This window comes from Topomyia yanbarensis, chromosome 1 (assembly GCF_030247195.1).
Source record: "Topomyia yanbarensis strain Yona2022 chromosome 1, ASM3024719v1, whole genome shotgun sequence".
Classification (NCBI taxonomy): Eukaryota; Metazoa; Arthropoda; class Insecta; order Diptera; family Culicidae; genus Topomyia; species Topomyia yanbarensis.
Window position 1 is genome coordinate 155682554 of NC_080670.1, and position 16818 is coordinate 155699371.

Here is a 16818-nt window from a genome sequence, read left to right on the forward strand (position 1 = left end):
TAAATCATTATTCGAGTTCTAAAATTTTGAAAAAGAAAAAACAGCCATGGTAATATTGAACTGAAAAAAAGGTGCGAAATCGGCAAAGTCCCAAAAAGTCGATCTTTATAAAAAATTTTTTTTCGAGATAACATAAAATCTCGACGTTTCATGCATTTTTAAGATGTTTGGCATCAAAAATACGAATTCGATTTCTGAAATTTCATGGGGTCCCCCTTTGAAAAAAAAATTGAGTTCCGGCTTATATGGGAATTTCATATGTGACCGGACGATTTAGTCTATATTTCCGGACCCATATAAACGATCCGTACGAAATTTTATAGACATCTGTGGGGATATTATAGCTATCATTTGGGACTAAGTTTATGAAAATCGGCCCAACCATTTCCGGGAAACTGATGTGAGTTCGTAAATTTTGAAAGGTGGCCGCTTTTCCCGGGCACTTCCGGAACCATCTATGGTGGTCAATGTAGTCAACGAAAGTTTGGTTGGCCGTCGGTGACCGAGAACAGCAAATTTAAGTTGTTTGAGAGACATTTTAGCGAAATTTTTACCTTTTTTGCTTTCATCGGAGTATCGGTTTGAATCACAATTTGCTATGTGATCGCACGCCCAGGCCTGTAACTCCGGAACCGGAAGTCGGATCGGGATGAAATTAAATAGCCATTTACGGGGACACAATACCTTTCATTTGAGACCAAGTTTAGCCGAATCGGTCTAGCCATCTCCGAGAAACCGATGTGACTGTTATTCTGAATTTAGATACTTCCGCCGGGGTTTCCGGAACCGATGATGGTGGCCAATGTGACCAAAGAGACTTTGAATGGCTGTTAATGACCTAGTACTACAAATCGAAGCAGTTGTGGTCACATTTTGGAAAAATTTTCACCATTATACATTAATTGCAGAATTTCTTAAAATCGACATTTTCTGCGTGATCGTACTCATCACCCTGTAATTCCGGAACCGGAAGTCGGATCCATTAGAAATTCAATAGCAGCCTATGGGAACGTTGCACCTTTCATTTGAGACCAAGTTTGTCAAAATCGGTTCATCCATCTCTGAGAAAAATGAGTGACATTTTTGGTCACATACACACACACATACACACACACACATACATACATACATACATACATACATACATACATACATACATACATACACACATACATACACACAGATATTTTGCGATCTCGGCGAACTGAGCCGCATGTTATATGAGACTCGGCCATCCGGGCCTCGGTTAGAAAGTCGGTTTTTGGAGCAATTGCGTAACCTTTCTATATGAGAAAGGCAAAAGAATAATATTTAATTAGCTTTATCAGCATGAGTTCAATGTTATCTTCATGTGATTATATTTTAAAATCTTGGTGGAATGGGTTTAAAAGTGGAGGGAATGGGGGGGTTAGTAGAGTGGGAGTGGAGGATGCGTCAGAAATCCTTCATCTTATTTTGGTATACCGGGTGGATGAAGGAAATGCGGGCGTGAGGGTGGTCCAAGGGGACGGTAGTGATGAAGGAGGGAGATGTAAAGGCAAGGCGGGGGGGGGCGGAGGGGCTCTGATGCAATACTCAGCTGCATATTTTGCCTTCCATTTGAGACTTGGTTTGAGAAAATCGGTTCAGTCATCACCGAAGAACCAATGTGACTTTATTTGTGGAATATGCCCGGAATTCCGGACTTCCGGAATCGTCGATAGTGGACAATATATTCAAAGAATGTTTGATTGGCAATCAGTGATCTAGATCTGCGATTAGAAGTAATTTGGTGACCATTACAATAGTTTTTAGCCTCTGAGGTATTACGATTGTACCGATTTATATGGGAAATTCCAGTGTATCCTTACTAACACCCCTGTAACTTCGGAAGCAAGAGTCAGAACAGAATGAAATTCAGCAGCAGTCAATGGTATTACTGTAACTTTCATTTGAAATCAAGTTTGTAAAAATCGGTAGAGAATTCGTTGGGGAATGGGTGTGATATTAGCCTAGGAACTTGGCGGGTTCCCCGGGGGCGTCATGAACTGTCATAGGTGGCCAATGTGGTCAAAGCTGCTTTGACTGATCATTAGTGATCCAGACCCGCAAACTAGAGTAATGTTACATCAATTTTAATATGTTTTACATCATTTGAACATCATGGTGGTACCAGTTTCTATGGGAATTTGCTGGGTGACCGCACTCTTCAACCCGTAACTCCGGAACCGGAAGTCGGATCAACTAAAAATTCAATAGCAGCTTATGGGAGCGTTATACCTTTCATATGAAACTAAGTTTGCGAAAATCGGTTCAGCCATCTCTGAGAAAATTGTGTGAGTTTAAATGACACACACACATACACACACATACACACACACATACATACACACACAGACATTTGCCGATCTCGACGAACTGAATCGAATGGTGTATGACACTCGGCCCTCCGGGCCTCCGTTAAAAAGTCGATTTTTACAGTGATTGCATAGCCTTTCTTTATATGAGAAAGGCAAAACGCTATTCGTTCATTGCATGTGAATACATTCATTTAGTATCATTATAATTATTATTGATTGTTATGAATTTTTACCTTTCCGTTTCCACAATTTAACTTGTCGCTCGTATTTACCACCAATTAATCAATATTCCTTTCAGCATATATGTGTAGTTATTTTTTCGTTGATCTTGGACTTTTAGCTATCTAGCTTCTCATCGCTGTTTTCCATGAGTTCTGCTATTGTTTCTCATACACCTTTCTTTTGTAGATTTCACTCCTTGCTTTCTCTGTAAGATACGAGGTAATTAAGATATTTGATATTACCTTAATCACCGATTCTATCGACGAGTTCTTCCTGTCATGGGCCCTTTGGTGATTATCATGCGTCCTTTTTTCTGAAGAGTTGCAACGTATGATATATTTTCTTTTTCGATTCTATCTCTATCTGTTGGGAGCACCTTCTAGGTCCGCCGATTTCAGGAATTATCTTTTCTCATCCTTTGTACTTTACCTAGCGCGTCATTTTGCTTGTTTTAGGCATTCGTAAGTCCCAAGAGTTCGTTGTTTAAAATTTCCTTACCATTAATAAAACGTACCATTTTAGTTCAAATGATCATTTTCTATAATCTGAACTACTACTATTTTTCTACTTTCACGTAATCTTTTTGCTTCTCCAAGGATAAACGAAATACTAAAATGATACGAAGAAATAATGAAATGAACGGATTGAAAAATATATATTGGCTAACTTGGATGCTGTGTAGTGCTTTTAACTAGAGTATACCAAAAATATTTTTATATCGTACATGATTCCATTTTATAGGCTTCGGTTGATCATTGACTCACTGAGCCAAAAGGTTTTTTCGTTATATTGTCTTCGTAAACGAAAATGTGTTTTTAACCCAATCCCATTTTCTTATCGTTCAATTTTGGCGTAGAGCGGGTCTGATTAGCATTTCTAACGTACCCAAAAATGCGACTCCCCTTAACAAAAGTGTAAACTAGGCCTTGTTATTCGTGGCTCTTATGCATTCTTACCTCTCCGTTTCCGTAATTTAGTTTGACGCTGGTATTTAACAACTATTTATCAGTATTCTTTTGTGTATTTCTTTTTGCCTTGATCTTTTAGTCATCATTCTTATTTTTACTGTTTTCCATGAATTTTGCTATTGTAGTCATACAGTTTCGTTTTTAGATTTTCGTATTTGGATTTCACTTTCTGCTTTCTCTGTAAGGTACGATAATCTCTTCGCCGATATTTGGTATTACTTTAATTACCGGTTATGCCGATGAGCTCTGACTTTCAAGCGTCAGTTGGTGATTCTGCTTCGTTATTTCATCTGAGAAGTTGTTGGTTTAACGCATTACGTATATGTTATAATTTCGTGGTTGTTAATTATTATTTTTCATTCTGATAGTAGACTCCTATATCCACCGATTTCGTGAATTATGCCGCTCGTACCTGAAAGAGGTTCATATATATGAAGATAACTTAAATGGCTATTTTCTGGGAATGAAAATTCTTCTAGAATGTCTAAATTATGTAGTAATAGAAGAAATATAGCATTGATTATTAATAGAAAGAAAAGGTTGGTTACATTCATTTTGCACTGTATTTCCTACGAAATGTTGTTGAATAAGCTCCCCATAATTAACCTGCCCTACTAACACAAACTCCTCTTCCTGAAACATCTATGAAAGTAGTTTGGATTCCCTGCACTTTCACTAGTAGATGTTGAACTAACATTCCTTCCCTTCCTCGGCGATAGTAAGGACGTGACCAGGTGTACATTGTGATGCTTGTACCACTATGACGAAAAAGCGTCAATCCCAAATTTTTTTTACTTACGACACGGTGTGCAATCGTATATGGTATGCGATGCTACTAAGAAGAAATATAGCATTGGTAACACCATGTTCGAATAAATAGTATTAAATCTTGTGTAAAACTTTAAACAAATACTCGTTTCAGCACTTGCGCCATCATACCATCCCAACTAGAAGTATAACTATATCGGCCATTCTGAAATCCCTGGGATCAACCGTCAATCCATTCGAATTCTATAGCCTATCTGCGAATATCGAACTTACGTGTTTCTGTTTCCAAATTGTATAAAATGGCATTTTAATGCCAAATGAAACTAAAATATCACAGAAAAATTTGAACCCAAACAACGAATTTGGTGGCCCTGGAAATGGCCTTTGTATTGTTGATAATGAGATTTCATGAAAGCTGAAAGCCTTAAGCACGTTCGCCACGGACACGACGAACCAGCTGAATATCTTTTGACATAATGGTGACTCGCTTGGCGTGGATAGCGAACAGATTAGTGTCTTCGAAGAACCCAACTCAGCTTCGCTAGCCTCCCGCAAGGCCTTAACAGCAGAATTCTGTAAAGGTAGGTCAGTTTTGAAATCTTGAGCGATTTCACGAACAAGGCGCTGGAAAGGGAGCTTACTTGAGCTTGTGCGACCACCTCTGGCTGCTACTCCGTTATCGATCGGGACTAGCTGAAGTTGCACAGCGAATCAGTAGATAATTATGCTTGGGAGTAGCGAAACATCTTGCAAAATGCAACTCCTCGTAATCTAGTTTATTGATCAATACTGCTGCCGACCAGGCCCGAACGTAGACGGCGCCACGATAAGGAAGGAATGTTAGTCCGATACCTGCTATTGCTAGCGGCCGTTTATAATACTGCGCACACCACAAGTGTCACGGGAGAAGGATCTCGAGTAAACGAAAAGCCCATAATACCCCTATGATCATGGGGTTTGATATAGGTGTTTGAAATGGGTTCAAACCATGAAAACACCATCGCCATGGTCCGGCAGATCCCATATAAAATACCATATGTTGGTGTATTTATGGGTTTTTGAGACCATTTTATGGTGTCTTGATGGTTGTGAATTTTGTTCAATGTTCAAGGTCTTTTCAAGGGGCTATGTAGTGTTTGAATCCATGCGTATTTGCTCGGGATATTTGTTAGTATGTAGCGATTGAAGATGTTTGAAGCCTTTGGGCGCCCTGTCACCAGGAGACTTAGTGACTGCTCGAATTCATCAGAGAGAAATATTGAAACGACAAGAAAGTATAAATAAAATTCTTATTTACGTTTGGACAATCATAGCGTAAGCATAAGAGATCACCCGTGATGGCTACTCCAATATTGTCCAGAACCAATTCAGAATGCGAAATGTTCATTGAAACAACCTGCTTGGGAATAACATGATGAACCACGTTATGCAACCTATATTGATCCCTGCATGCTGACCAATACCGACGCCGGCCACGCCTGAATGCAGATCTCCTGGGAAAAGAAGGAATGTGAGTCCGGTACGTGTCGCTGCAAGAGATCGAGGAATCTTCTGCATGTCCACATGGATCACGGGAAGGGGAGATTTGTTAGTAAGTATGTCAATAGGATTATCATGTAACAACTGTCTGGACAGCCGGGTGCTGAGAGTTTGGGGAATTTATCATTAGACGTATTAATACGATTTACCCGGGACCATTTGAATTAAATCCGGAATCTTATACAAAAGGTTTTTTGTGTCAGGTATGTACTATTCTTATAGATAGTTGGAAATGCACATGTATAATGATTTCGTAGTAAGAGGGGATTTTATTGAGGTTCAAGAAATTTAAGCATGTGTAAGAATTGAACGCTTAGTAGTATCCGTAGAAAAAACTGTGTTCAGCTTTGCCACCGGTTTATCCACATAAAACCTTTTGTAAACTCTAAAAGAATATCAGTCGATTTATTAGATAATCACGATTTAAAATACGCCAAATAGTTGGTGGAAAAACAATTGGCCGATCGGAATGGTGCTTTTGAAAGTGGCTGATGCTCTCATTGTCAGTGTCTGGGAAGAAGTCAATCTTTCGTTGACTGAAGACACCATAAATATGAACTTTTACCTCTGGGGAGCCTTATTAAATCAAAGGCGTTGTTTATGTTTAAAGGTTCGCCCAGAGTGAAGCCAAATCTACCTATCGAATAGTCAGAAGGCTATTTATCGTGCAAAGTAAACAAGTATTCTTCTTTCGGAGAAAAATAATACTATTGAAAATTGTTTTAATCTATTAAACAAGACACTTTATTCAGTTTATTATGCTTTTTATAACAATGTGCCATAAATTACATGGAAGACTATTATAAATAGAGTGCTGAAAGCCACGAAACAGTATGTTTTCAATCCACCCCATATGAATTAATTCTGTAACTCGGTTGAAGTCAACACGTAAAATCAAAAGAAGATTCTTCTGTAGTTATTCTTTGGCATACTTGTTCTTTTCAAATTATTGAAAAGCTGAAAACAATTTCGTGTATTGTGGAAACTGTGCCCTATTTTTGGCACTGTTGTATGATAGTGGATTTTGAGTACAAAAACTCTAGAAAGAGAAAGTTTTGAGTATTATAATCGAAATCCATACGCCCTTTACCAACGAATCGAATATGGGAGTGGCTTACGTCACAAACATCACCTATCCACTAGCAATGAAGTATTTTAAACCGTTGGCTTTATTTGGGAATGCTAACAAATGATTGACTCAAGCAACAATAGGACATACGTTAACCGAGATGTTTGTCGTGGCGACGAATTGTGTATTTACATATTAACTACCATGTAACGATGAGAAACGTATGTGAAACATTTTCTTAACTTGTAGAGCAATAAATTTACATAACCATTATGTTATGTTATGTTGGACATTGAGATATTGTCATTTTCGCTAAATGGGCAGATCGAAACATTTTAACCACAATATTTTACGAGCACAGCACAAAATTAAAAATTCTTCGCTTCACAGCTTCTCAACGCTACCCAGTGAAGCGTAATATTAATTTGTGTTATCGCTTTTGCAAACATTTATGAAAGTGGGTTCACTGCACTGTTTCGAAAAAGGTTCGATATTCAATGGAAAGATATCAATCAAATTCTTTTGAGAATTACTTGATAGTCCTGAAAAGGACTGTTTTTGTTATGCTGAGCTAGAAAATCCAATTTCAACTGAATTTACTTCTTAGCGGCGGCTTTCTTTGGAGCAGCTTTCTTGGCTGGTACGGCTTCCTTTGGCTTTGGGGTCTTCGGTTTGTTGGCTGCGGCTTTCGACGGTTTGGTGGCTTTCTGTTTGGGAGCAGCTGCCTTCTTGGTGGCCTTTGCAGGGGCTGCCTTCGCTACAGACTTCTTAGCGGCAGCAACTTTCGGTTTCTTAGCCTTCTTCTCGCCAGCTGGCTTCTTGGCAGCCACTTTTTTCTCACCAGAAGCCTTCTTTGGTTTTTTGGCGCCAGCAGCCTTCTTTGGCTTTTTCTCACCAGCCGGTTTCTTAGCGTCGACCTTAACCTTAAACGATCCGGAAGCGCCGGTTCCCTTGGCCTGGGCAAGCTTTCCCTTCTCGACACCCGATTTCAGGGACTTCTTGATGAACGGAGCCAGTTTGGCGACATCGCACTTGTAGTTGGCGGCGATGTATTTCTTGATGGCCTGCAGCGATGAACCGTTGCGTTCCTTCAAGGCCTTGATGGCTGCCAAAACCATATCGTTTACTGGTGGATGGGTCGATGGCTTTTTCGGTTTCGCTGTACCTCCTTTGGCAGCCTTGGCCTTCTTCGGGGCCTTGGCCGGTGAAGCAGCAGCAGGAGCCGCAGCAGCAACTTCGGTAGCGGTTTCAGTCATTTTATCTCACTTTATTTCTTTTGGAAAGTATACGAAAAATATACGAATAAAGTGGAAGCCTTCGCCTTGTTAGTGATCGGTTTCGTCGACCGTGTTAGGGAAAGCTTATGCATGGCGGTTGAGAATGACAGGTGGGCAGGTGTTGATATTTTTTCTGGACTATCCTTTTTAATTAGTATTACATAATTCAATAATAGTTCATATTATCTACGAATCTAATTTCTATTTAATGCAATATTTGTGCCATCTATATAATTACACAAAAGCATTCACATCGAAGTAGATGTGGAAGGAATTAAAATTTATTATTCACTATTCACGACATTATGAAACTTATTTGCGGAAAATAGTCAAATAGTCATATTCAAACAGTTAATAAACATTTGAATTCTATTTATTAAGAAGACAAATATTTTTTCTTCAAATTGATACCAAATATGTGCATATGTTTTGAATAACAAACCGAGATTGGTCACTCATAATTCTCACCTGTTTATTTGGCAAAATGCTTGCTTCTGAACAAAGGTTTCATCAGAGTCTCCACAGGATTTTAAAGATAAATGTTTTTAAAACTAGTTCATGGCAAATCCACAATAAGTTATTTTGCTAGATAGACAGCGGATATAATAACCCACACTTTAGTGTCAATATGTAGTCATTGGAATGTAATTCTTGGGTGATTAGATAGTTCTTTTCATCTGCATACATGAAGCATTATAATGTAACAGAAAGGTCTCGTTCACATCAATGATTTTACACTTTTGTTATTTTTACCTTTCGTATTAAAGAAATGTATAGAATTTTCTTAAACTTTTAAGACATTTCGAGTCCCGGAGGGCCGCATCTTTTACACCAATCGACTCAGCTCGACGGTTTGGGACAATGTCTGTGTGTGTATGTTACGGACAGACTCTCATTCGTGTTTCTCAACGACTGAACCGATCTTATCCAAACCAATTTTAAATGAAATCCAGAACGCTATTAATTTATTTTTGATTCTTATGTTTAGTTTCCAAGACATGGATAGTTGTGTGCGTGAAAAAGGTACTTTTTGCAGTTTTTTAGATTATCTATCAAAATTGACGTTATAGGCAAATGTTTTGTCCATCACCAGAAAGGTTATACGAATACCTTCACAACGAGCTGGTGTTGAAATCGTACTAGTATCAAAAGAGATATTTAACATTGAATTCGGGCCACAGATTTTTATTATTTCCCATAACTACAAATAAGGCCAAAAGCATGCTATCTATATATAATTATAATTAACGCCAAAAACGGCTAATTTTAGGCCAATAGCATCTTCGGAAAACTTAATGGATGAAATATGCTCTTTCATTTAATATTGTGGTTTTGCTGATTAATCCCCCGACCATCAAGATATTTTCATAAAGTGTTTCTTTTAAGTGATTGTATTGCGATGATGCCTTTTTATAGTTCAATATTGTAATGATCCGTTTAAATAAACCGAATTTTATTTCAATAAAACAAATAACAACTGAACAATTCCAACTTATTTGGATGGACCTTGATCACCTATCGGTGAAAAATTTGCATTTGCATGAACCTTCTGACAGCAAATTTTCTAACTTATAAACATCGGATCAATGTGGAGATATGTTAAACGGTAAATGAGAATCGAAATAAGTAACTAACAAACAAACTAAAAGAAATTTGATCGAAAAATTGTCTGATCAGTACATCGAGAATCTATTATTTTAGGTATTATGAAAACTTGGAAAATTGTAGGATTGGTATCCTAAACTGCAATCTGATCCCACAGTTGTCGAATCACATCAATATCAAACACCTGCATGAAAACACTTCAATAGAAACTCATTCCGGAGTTCTGAAACCAATCATAATCCTCAGAATTTCAATCATGTTGAGCTCATCTTCGAAAGGATGTACCGAAATATGGATTAGAGTCAATTTCACGAATGAGAAGCGACGATGGAATAGGTTGAGTGTACATAACACGTAGAGCAGCTGACCGAAAAACTTCAAACTTTTCATCATTTGCTGAAAATGTCTTTGTTTTGGGAATGCGTAGAGATGACACATAAATTCAATATGATTAATAACGAGAGCAACACTCTCCGAAAGTAGAACCGAATTTTTGAAAAATGGCGTTTTTTACTTAATTTTAGCAGGTTCAGATAGCTTTTTATGAGCATTTGATTTTGTTGTATTATTAATTATATGATTAGGTGAAATGAGTGTTCAAAACCAGTTATTTTAAGTCAATACATCATTTCGAAACTCCCAATTTTGCCGCCAACAACACAACATCTGATCAAATAATTCTGGCGTTAAATTCACCGAGAAGTAATTTTAGAGAATTTATTCTTCAAATTTAGTTCGAGACTTAATGTGTCTAGCAAAGTTTTCGAGAGTGCTTTTACGAACAACTTTACTGAAGAAATGGATGCTCCATGTGTTCAGCGTATCGAAAGATTTTAGACTATTTGTGAAATAAAACCTTTATAATAAATTATTATGATATTACTCTATGCTATATTTCTCCTTAGTGGAGAATAATTTTGGTGAAAACTATTTTGTCTCAACTAAGCAGAAAATTGTTTAGTCACCTTAGCGCCTGAAAAGCACAAAATCTATAACTAAATTAGTTATGGAATTTGCATTTCGACTTCGTCGCATTAGAATCCGACACTATTGCACAGTTCCCACCAAATCGAACTGCACAGTATAAAAGTGTGATGAATCAAAAGTGTGATCAAAAGTGCAACTCCTTCGACCTGACAAATTATTGACATAGAAAAGTGTCAAAAACAAACTTCTTCTTACTTTTAGTAGCTGGAAGGTTAGCATGGCTGCCAGTATCTCGGTTTTTACAATAAATTTGATGGAAAAAGTTATTTTTTTGTCGATTTCATATCATTTCATTTGGCAACCGTGAAAAAAGTGTGATAGCGAAGTGCATCAAAATCCAACTTTCAAAGCAATAAGCAATAATTTAGGAGCACAAATTGCGTATCAATTTTTTGCACACAAAAATATTGATTTCTCTATACAATATTACAAATTTTATCATTTTTCAGACGAGAAAAAAACTAGTTTCTTTTATAATAACGTGGTGGCCCTGAAAAGGGCCGATGGTTTCGGTGCAGTACTCAGACGAAATTACTTGGAGCTAGTATACTTGGTAACAGCCTTGGTGCCTTCCGAGACAGCGTGTTTGGCCAACTCTCCCGGCAGCAGAAGACGAACGGCAGTCTGTATCTCACGGGAAATGATCGTAGAGCGCTTGTTGTAATGAGCAAGACGAGAAGCTTCGGATGCAATGCGTTCAAAGATGTTGTAGCCGACGCTGGTCGATCTGTGAAGTGCGTAGTTTTAAGCGCCACTCCTTTCGGAGACTACCGCCAAGTTTTTAATGTTGCCCGGATGAGACTGCTTGAATGCGAGTCAAATGCATAGGATCGATCCAGCTAGCCACACAAACTTAGCCCCAGAATGAGGTACAATACCCTAGTTAGCTAAATTTTCCCTGAATCAAAGCTCTCCTTCAAAACACCACGGTAGAAACTCCCCATACCTAAAAGCTTCTCATCATCGGCAGGGTTAATGTTCGTCGCCAGACTGCGCTAACCGAGTGGAAGAGAATTTCGTCAGATTTAAATGTGCCACGCGGCAAGGGAAAGCGGACCTAACATAATCGGAGTGATGTGGCAATATTTCAACAAGCTAAAAACACTATTTCACTACACTAACAGAAAACATTTATTTAGGACTGAATCAGTTTTTTTAATCATACGGAATTCATTTCAATAACTAATTTTATATTGTACGGTAAGCATGCTTTAATTTTAATTTTACATTTCTGTATTCTATTGGTCTATTGTGTGCGTTTCTTCTCTCCCTATCTTTCTTCTGTGTGCTTTTATTCTACTCTACCCCGCAGCTACATTCGACCGGGCGGCAAGCGATGAATAGCTATAGGCCTGTACTCCCGAGTGGCTTCAAACCATGTGCGTTTGGATGGTGCTTCCGAAAACGCAGTAACACGTGCACGTGGATCGAATGGATAGCTTTTTGGGCGCGCCCCGGACAAAAGCGGGATCCGAAAAACTGACCGGATGCGGTCTTAGATTTATTTACGGGCCGTCTTCTCTGGACGCCACTTCACCAATACTGGTATAAAAGTACGGACTCACCGAATCTGCTGCGGATGAATGGTGATGCTGCTGATGTGTACGGCTAATGAAATTTGACGGCTACCCGTCGTTGCTGGTTGCCTGGTGATTAGAGTTGCCGATAGTGCGATTTTCCGTGTTGGCACGTGGTTCCAAGATGGCCACTGGAAGATTGGAAACTTCCGACGAAGCGATTTCCTTGCGTCTCCACTTCCTTCCGGCGGAAATAACGTGTGCCGGGATGGTTCGTTCCTTCTATTGCGGCGAGCAACGCGAAAGTGGTAGAGTGTGGCGATCGTACGTTTTCCACAGTTTTTGTGCCTAGTGGAGTAAAAATGATAGCCTAGCGTGGCTATTCGAAGGATCGTTAGCTGCGAGTGGGGTCATTTAGTAGCGCACATGTTTTACCTGATCTTTTCGATTCGCACACAGAATCGTCACGCACTACCTAGCTTTCCTAGCTCGCACTACTTCTCCTATTAGCTATTAGAAAAACAGACATTAATAGCTCCCTAAAATATCTACCACATCACTAGTACCTGGTTTTCAGGTTTTTTCCACGGAACAAACTCGCGTTACTTCCACACTGTTGAACGGTTTGGAACGAAGTGATTAAGCCCTGTAATCCTCAGTTTTAGGGAAGGGAATCTCAATATACCCGGAAGTACGTCATTTCCCGAGGATTCTTCGGGATTACTCGGGATCCCGGAGTATTCAACTGTCTAGCTCATTCTGCCGCGAGTAGGTAATCTAGCTTTCCCTTTCCCTTAACTTAACTGAAAGGATTCTTCTTAGAATCAGTATTCGCGCAATCTCACTCGGGCTTGAGAGAAACGGATTTGATCGTTGGCTTTAGAGAATGTTGGACTTATCGACATTGCCTAGATTTTGGCGGATTCTTTTTTTAGATTGGGTAGAAATATGTGAAATTTTGTAGGTATGGATTCTATTCATATGGTTTATGGCTAACTACCCCGTCGTGTGTCTACATCGATCATAGGGTTACGGATGAATTGATTGTCTATAAATATTTGAGTTTGGTAATGTTATATTTACAACTACGATTGTACAACTGTTACATCACTCCATGCTTAAATTACGAAAATTTAGTTGCATTGATTCAACTAAATTTTCGTAGGAAAAAAAATTTCTTATACTACAGATACTTCTAGAAAATTAAGGACACTCAATGTAATTCAATGGAGTATCAAACTATTTGGAGTCATATGTGTTCATCGTTAACCCAGTGAGTTAACTCCACCTCTATTTCCAGATAATCTTCCATTACAGATGATCTCTGTCACTGACCTTCAACGTCGCGAGACTCGGGTCTTCAACAAATGTTTGCAATACTTCCGTTAAATTATCTGACAGTCCTGCATAAAAAAAAAACAATCGGATGTTTTCTGACATTTTAGCGAAGGATGACTGAACAGATCATAACAAGCAATCTGACAAGACCACAATTGACGTTCCTCATTCATTCAACCAGTCACTCAATTCTCAAATCAATAACCCCAACTAAAACATACTTTCAGTTGAATAATGTTCCATATTCAGTGAAAGTATAACACAAAGTTTTAAACTTATTTTCCTCAAATCAACTGGCTTATTCAGATTCAGAATCAACCTCAATCATTCCGTTGAACAAACGAAACCTCCTCTGAATTCGCCGCAACAATCTATTTTGCGGAGGTCTGGCCCACCCCAAAGCTATACTTCGGGCAAAATTGTCCGTTTCTCCAGCAAAACGTAACCTAATTAAAATATCTTAATTGAATTTCAACTCCAGAATCGACTCTGGTCACCCGAAATTCAAAAAGACAACTGAACTCCACCACATGGGTTCTTCAACTCTAACATTCAAAAGGCTTCACACTAATCTTCATACATACTTGACTGTCACGAGGTCTGGTCAAAAAAGCTCTGCTACGAAACGTCAAATGAAAGCTTAGTTAAGATGGTAGTAAATGTGTCCGTATTTTTTTTTGTATCGCGACTATTTTAAATTGTTTGGCCGGAATTTGCTCACGAATGAGCCGAAATTTACTGCTGGATCCTTTTACGGGGGGAGTATTTACTTTCCCTAAAATTATATTAAGAGTTAATGTGCTTTATGGTCTTTTCTACAGGAGCTGCGACGTGGGACGAAAAGTGCTGATATATGAGCTAATTGTTATGGATGGGATGTCAAAATTACTATGGATGGAATATAAAGCTATGGATGGAATGTAATGAATTGATGCGGAAAACTGCCGAAGGTGAAAACAAAATGTGAATGACTACTATGTTGCTGATTGCGACCAATTTGAAGATGCTGATTGGATCTACGATAACTATTTTACCAAGCGGAAGGACTATACACCATCGAAGAAAAGAGCAAAAAAAAGAAATCTAACCATAAAAATAAGTACTAACATAAAACATAAGTATAGGGTCGCGACTAACATTTAACATACTTGTTCAAGTAGGTAGGGTACCTGTCCCTTTCCTTTATCCTATCCTAATCCTAAATTATCTCTTCAGGGGTATGTAGGTAATACACTCGGTTGTTATGATTTTGTCCGAGGTTTCGTGGAATTCTTGCTCTATTTCATTCAGTCTGTCACCAGTAGTTAATTTGTTATTGTGGGACGCTCGACTCGTTTTACGAGGAGACTGAATGAATAGATATTTTGTTTAGTTCTTGTTGACTCTAAAAGAGTTTACATAGCTTGAATTTTTTTTTTTTTTCGATTAACGAGAAAAAGTGGTGTGATTGCAACAAAGTGTTGATTTTTGTGCATCTCTTGATGTGTTGTCATCCCTAACGTTTAGAGGGTACATAGCTCAGAAAAATTCGGCCAACTTCTATTTCAACTGGTCGAAACTAACCGCGATGTTGGTTGTTCTAATTTGACGCAATTTGGTGACATTTCTTAAGGTACTTGCAGTTAAAAATCCCTAATCTTTTCCCTTTCTCGTCTTCTAGTTCGTAGCAATGGTCCCCCACAACTCGCTTGACTACAACCGGGACATATTTTGGAGCTAACTTGGCGCAGTAACCCTTATCTTTGTTGGACAGCTCTGTGTTCTTTTTCAGAACTTTTTCGCCAATTGAATACTGGGGACATTTTGAGTTGGACCTAAGATTGTAGTATCTTGAATGTCTTTCAAACGCCTTCTTCAGATTTTCCCTTACCTCTGCGTATAACTTCTCCCTCTCAGCATTACCCAAATCACCACTATCCATTGACGTGTCGCGCATACATCGATACTCCCTTCCGTCCGAAACTATGTTTCTCCCAAATAGGATGAAATATGGAGTGTATTTTGTAGACTCGTGCACCGAGTTTCGAATGGCATTTGCGATAGCCTGTATATTATTCGCCCATTCTTTGTGGTCCTTTTTAATAGTGGCCCGAATGGCAGTTGTAATGACCCGATTAACTCTTTCTGAGTCATTGATTTGTGGATGGTAACTGGGTGTTTTCCAATGTGTGACATGATTTCGACTCAACAGGTCCTGGAACAATTTGGAAGTGAATTGAGTCCCATTATCGGTGAGAATTACTTCGGGGACCCCAAACAATTGAAACAGCATGTTTTCCACAAACGGAACGAGAGATTCAGCAGTCGCCTGCCTGAAAGGTTGTACCAAGATGAACTTGCTGAATACATCCGTCAGTACTAGCAAGCAAGTGCTTCTAGATCTTCCCGACATTGGAAGTGGACCAACATAATCCATGGTCACAAATTGCCAAGGGTATTCCGCTATTTTCCGTTGTATTTTGAGTGGCGCAGTGGTGTTGACATTAGTTGCTTTGCTAGTTTGGCAAATAATGCAGCTTTGGCAGAGACGTTTCGTCTCTGAGTTCATCATCGGCCAGAAAAATCTTTCCCGCAGTGCTGCAAGAGTTTTTTCAAAACCTAAATGAGCTACTCCGTGAATTCTTTGCAAGATTTGCTCTCTTTCTTGCTTCGGTGGGTACATTTTCCAACAGAAACGGTTATCCTCCACTTTCCCATGGTTTCTGACGAATTTGTAAACTTGGCCGTCTACGACTCGGAAGTCTGAATAGGCTTGAGGGTCAACTGCGATCTGCTTGATCAGATCTTGATAATCCGGATCTACGGGGGTCGTTAAGATTGAATTTAATGAACGGCTCAAACAATCTGCGGTGATGTTTTGCTTTCCCTTCCGATACTCCAGCTCAATATCGTGGGATTGTATCTTGAGTGCCCACCTGAGGAGCTTGGAATTACCGGACTCAACACCAATCGTAAAAAGCCAAAGTAGACTTCGTGCGTCCGTTACTACCTTGAACCTGCTTCCCTCGACAAAATGGCGGAAGTGTTCAATAGCAAGGAGAACGCCCAAACACTCCTTTTCTACGCTAGCATATCGCTTTTGTGTGCTGCTTAGTTTTTTGCTGAAGTATGCAATGATTCTCGGTTCTCCGTCCAGTTTTTGAATCAGTGCGGCCCCAACTGCATTATCAGACGCGTCTGATTCGATCA

The 16818-nt window shown here is 39.0% G+C and overlaps 1 protein-coding gene across 1 annotated transcript; it reads right to left on the reverse strand.

The window, feature by feature from the left end:
- Positions 1 to 6690: 6690 nt before the first annotated feature.
- LOC131678482 (histone H1-like) lies at positions 6691 to 8165 on the reverse strand. The gene has a single exon (XM_058958660.1). The coding sequence runs from the start codon at positions 8159 to 8161 to the stop codon at positions 7502 to 7504; it is 660 nt and encodes a 219-aa protein (XP_058814643.1). The 5' UTR covers positions 8162 to 8165; the 3' UTR covers positions 6691 to 7501.
- Positions 8166 to 16818: the final 8653 nt, after the last annotated feature.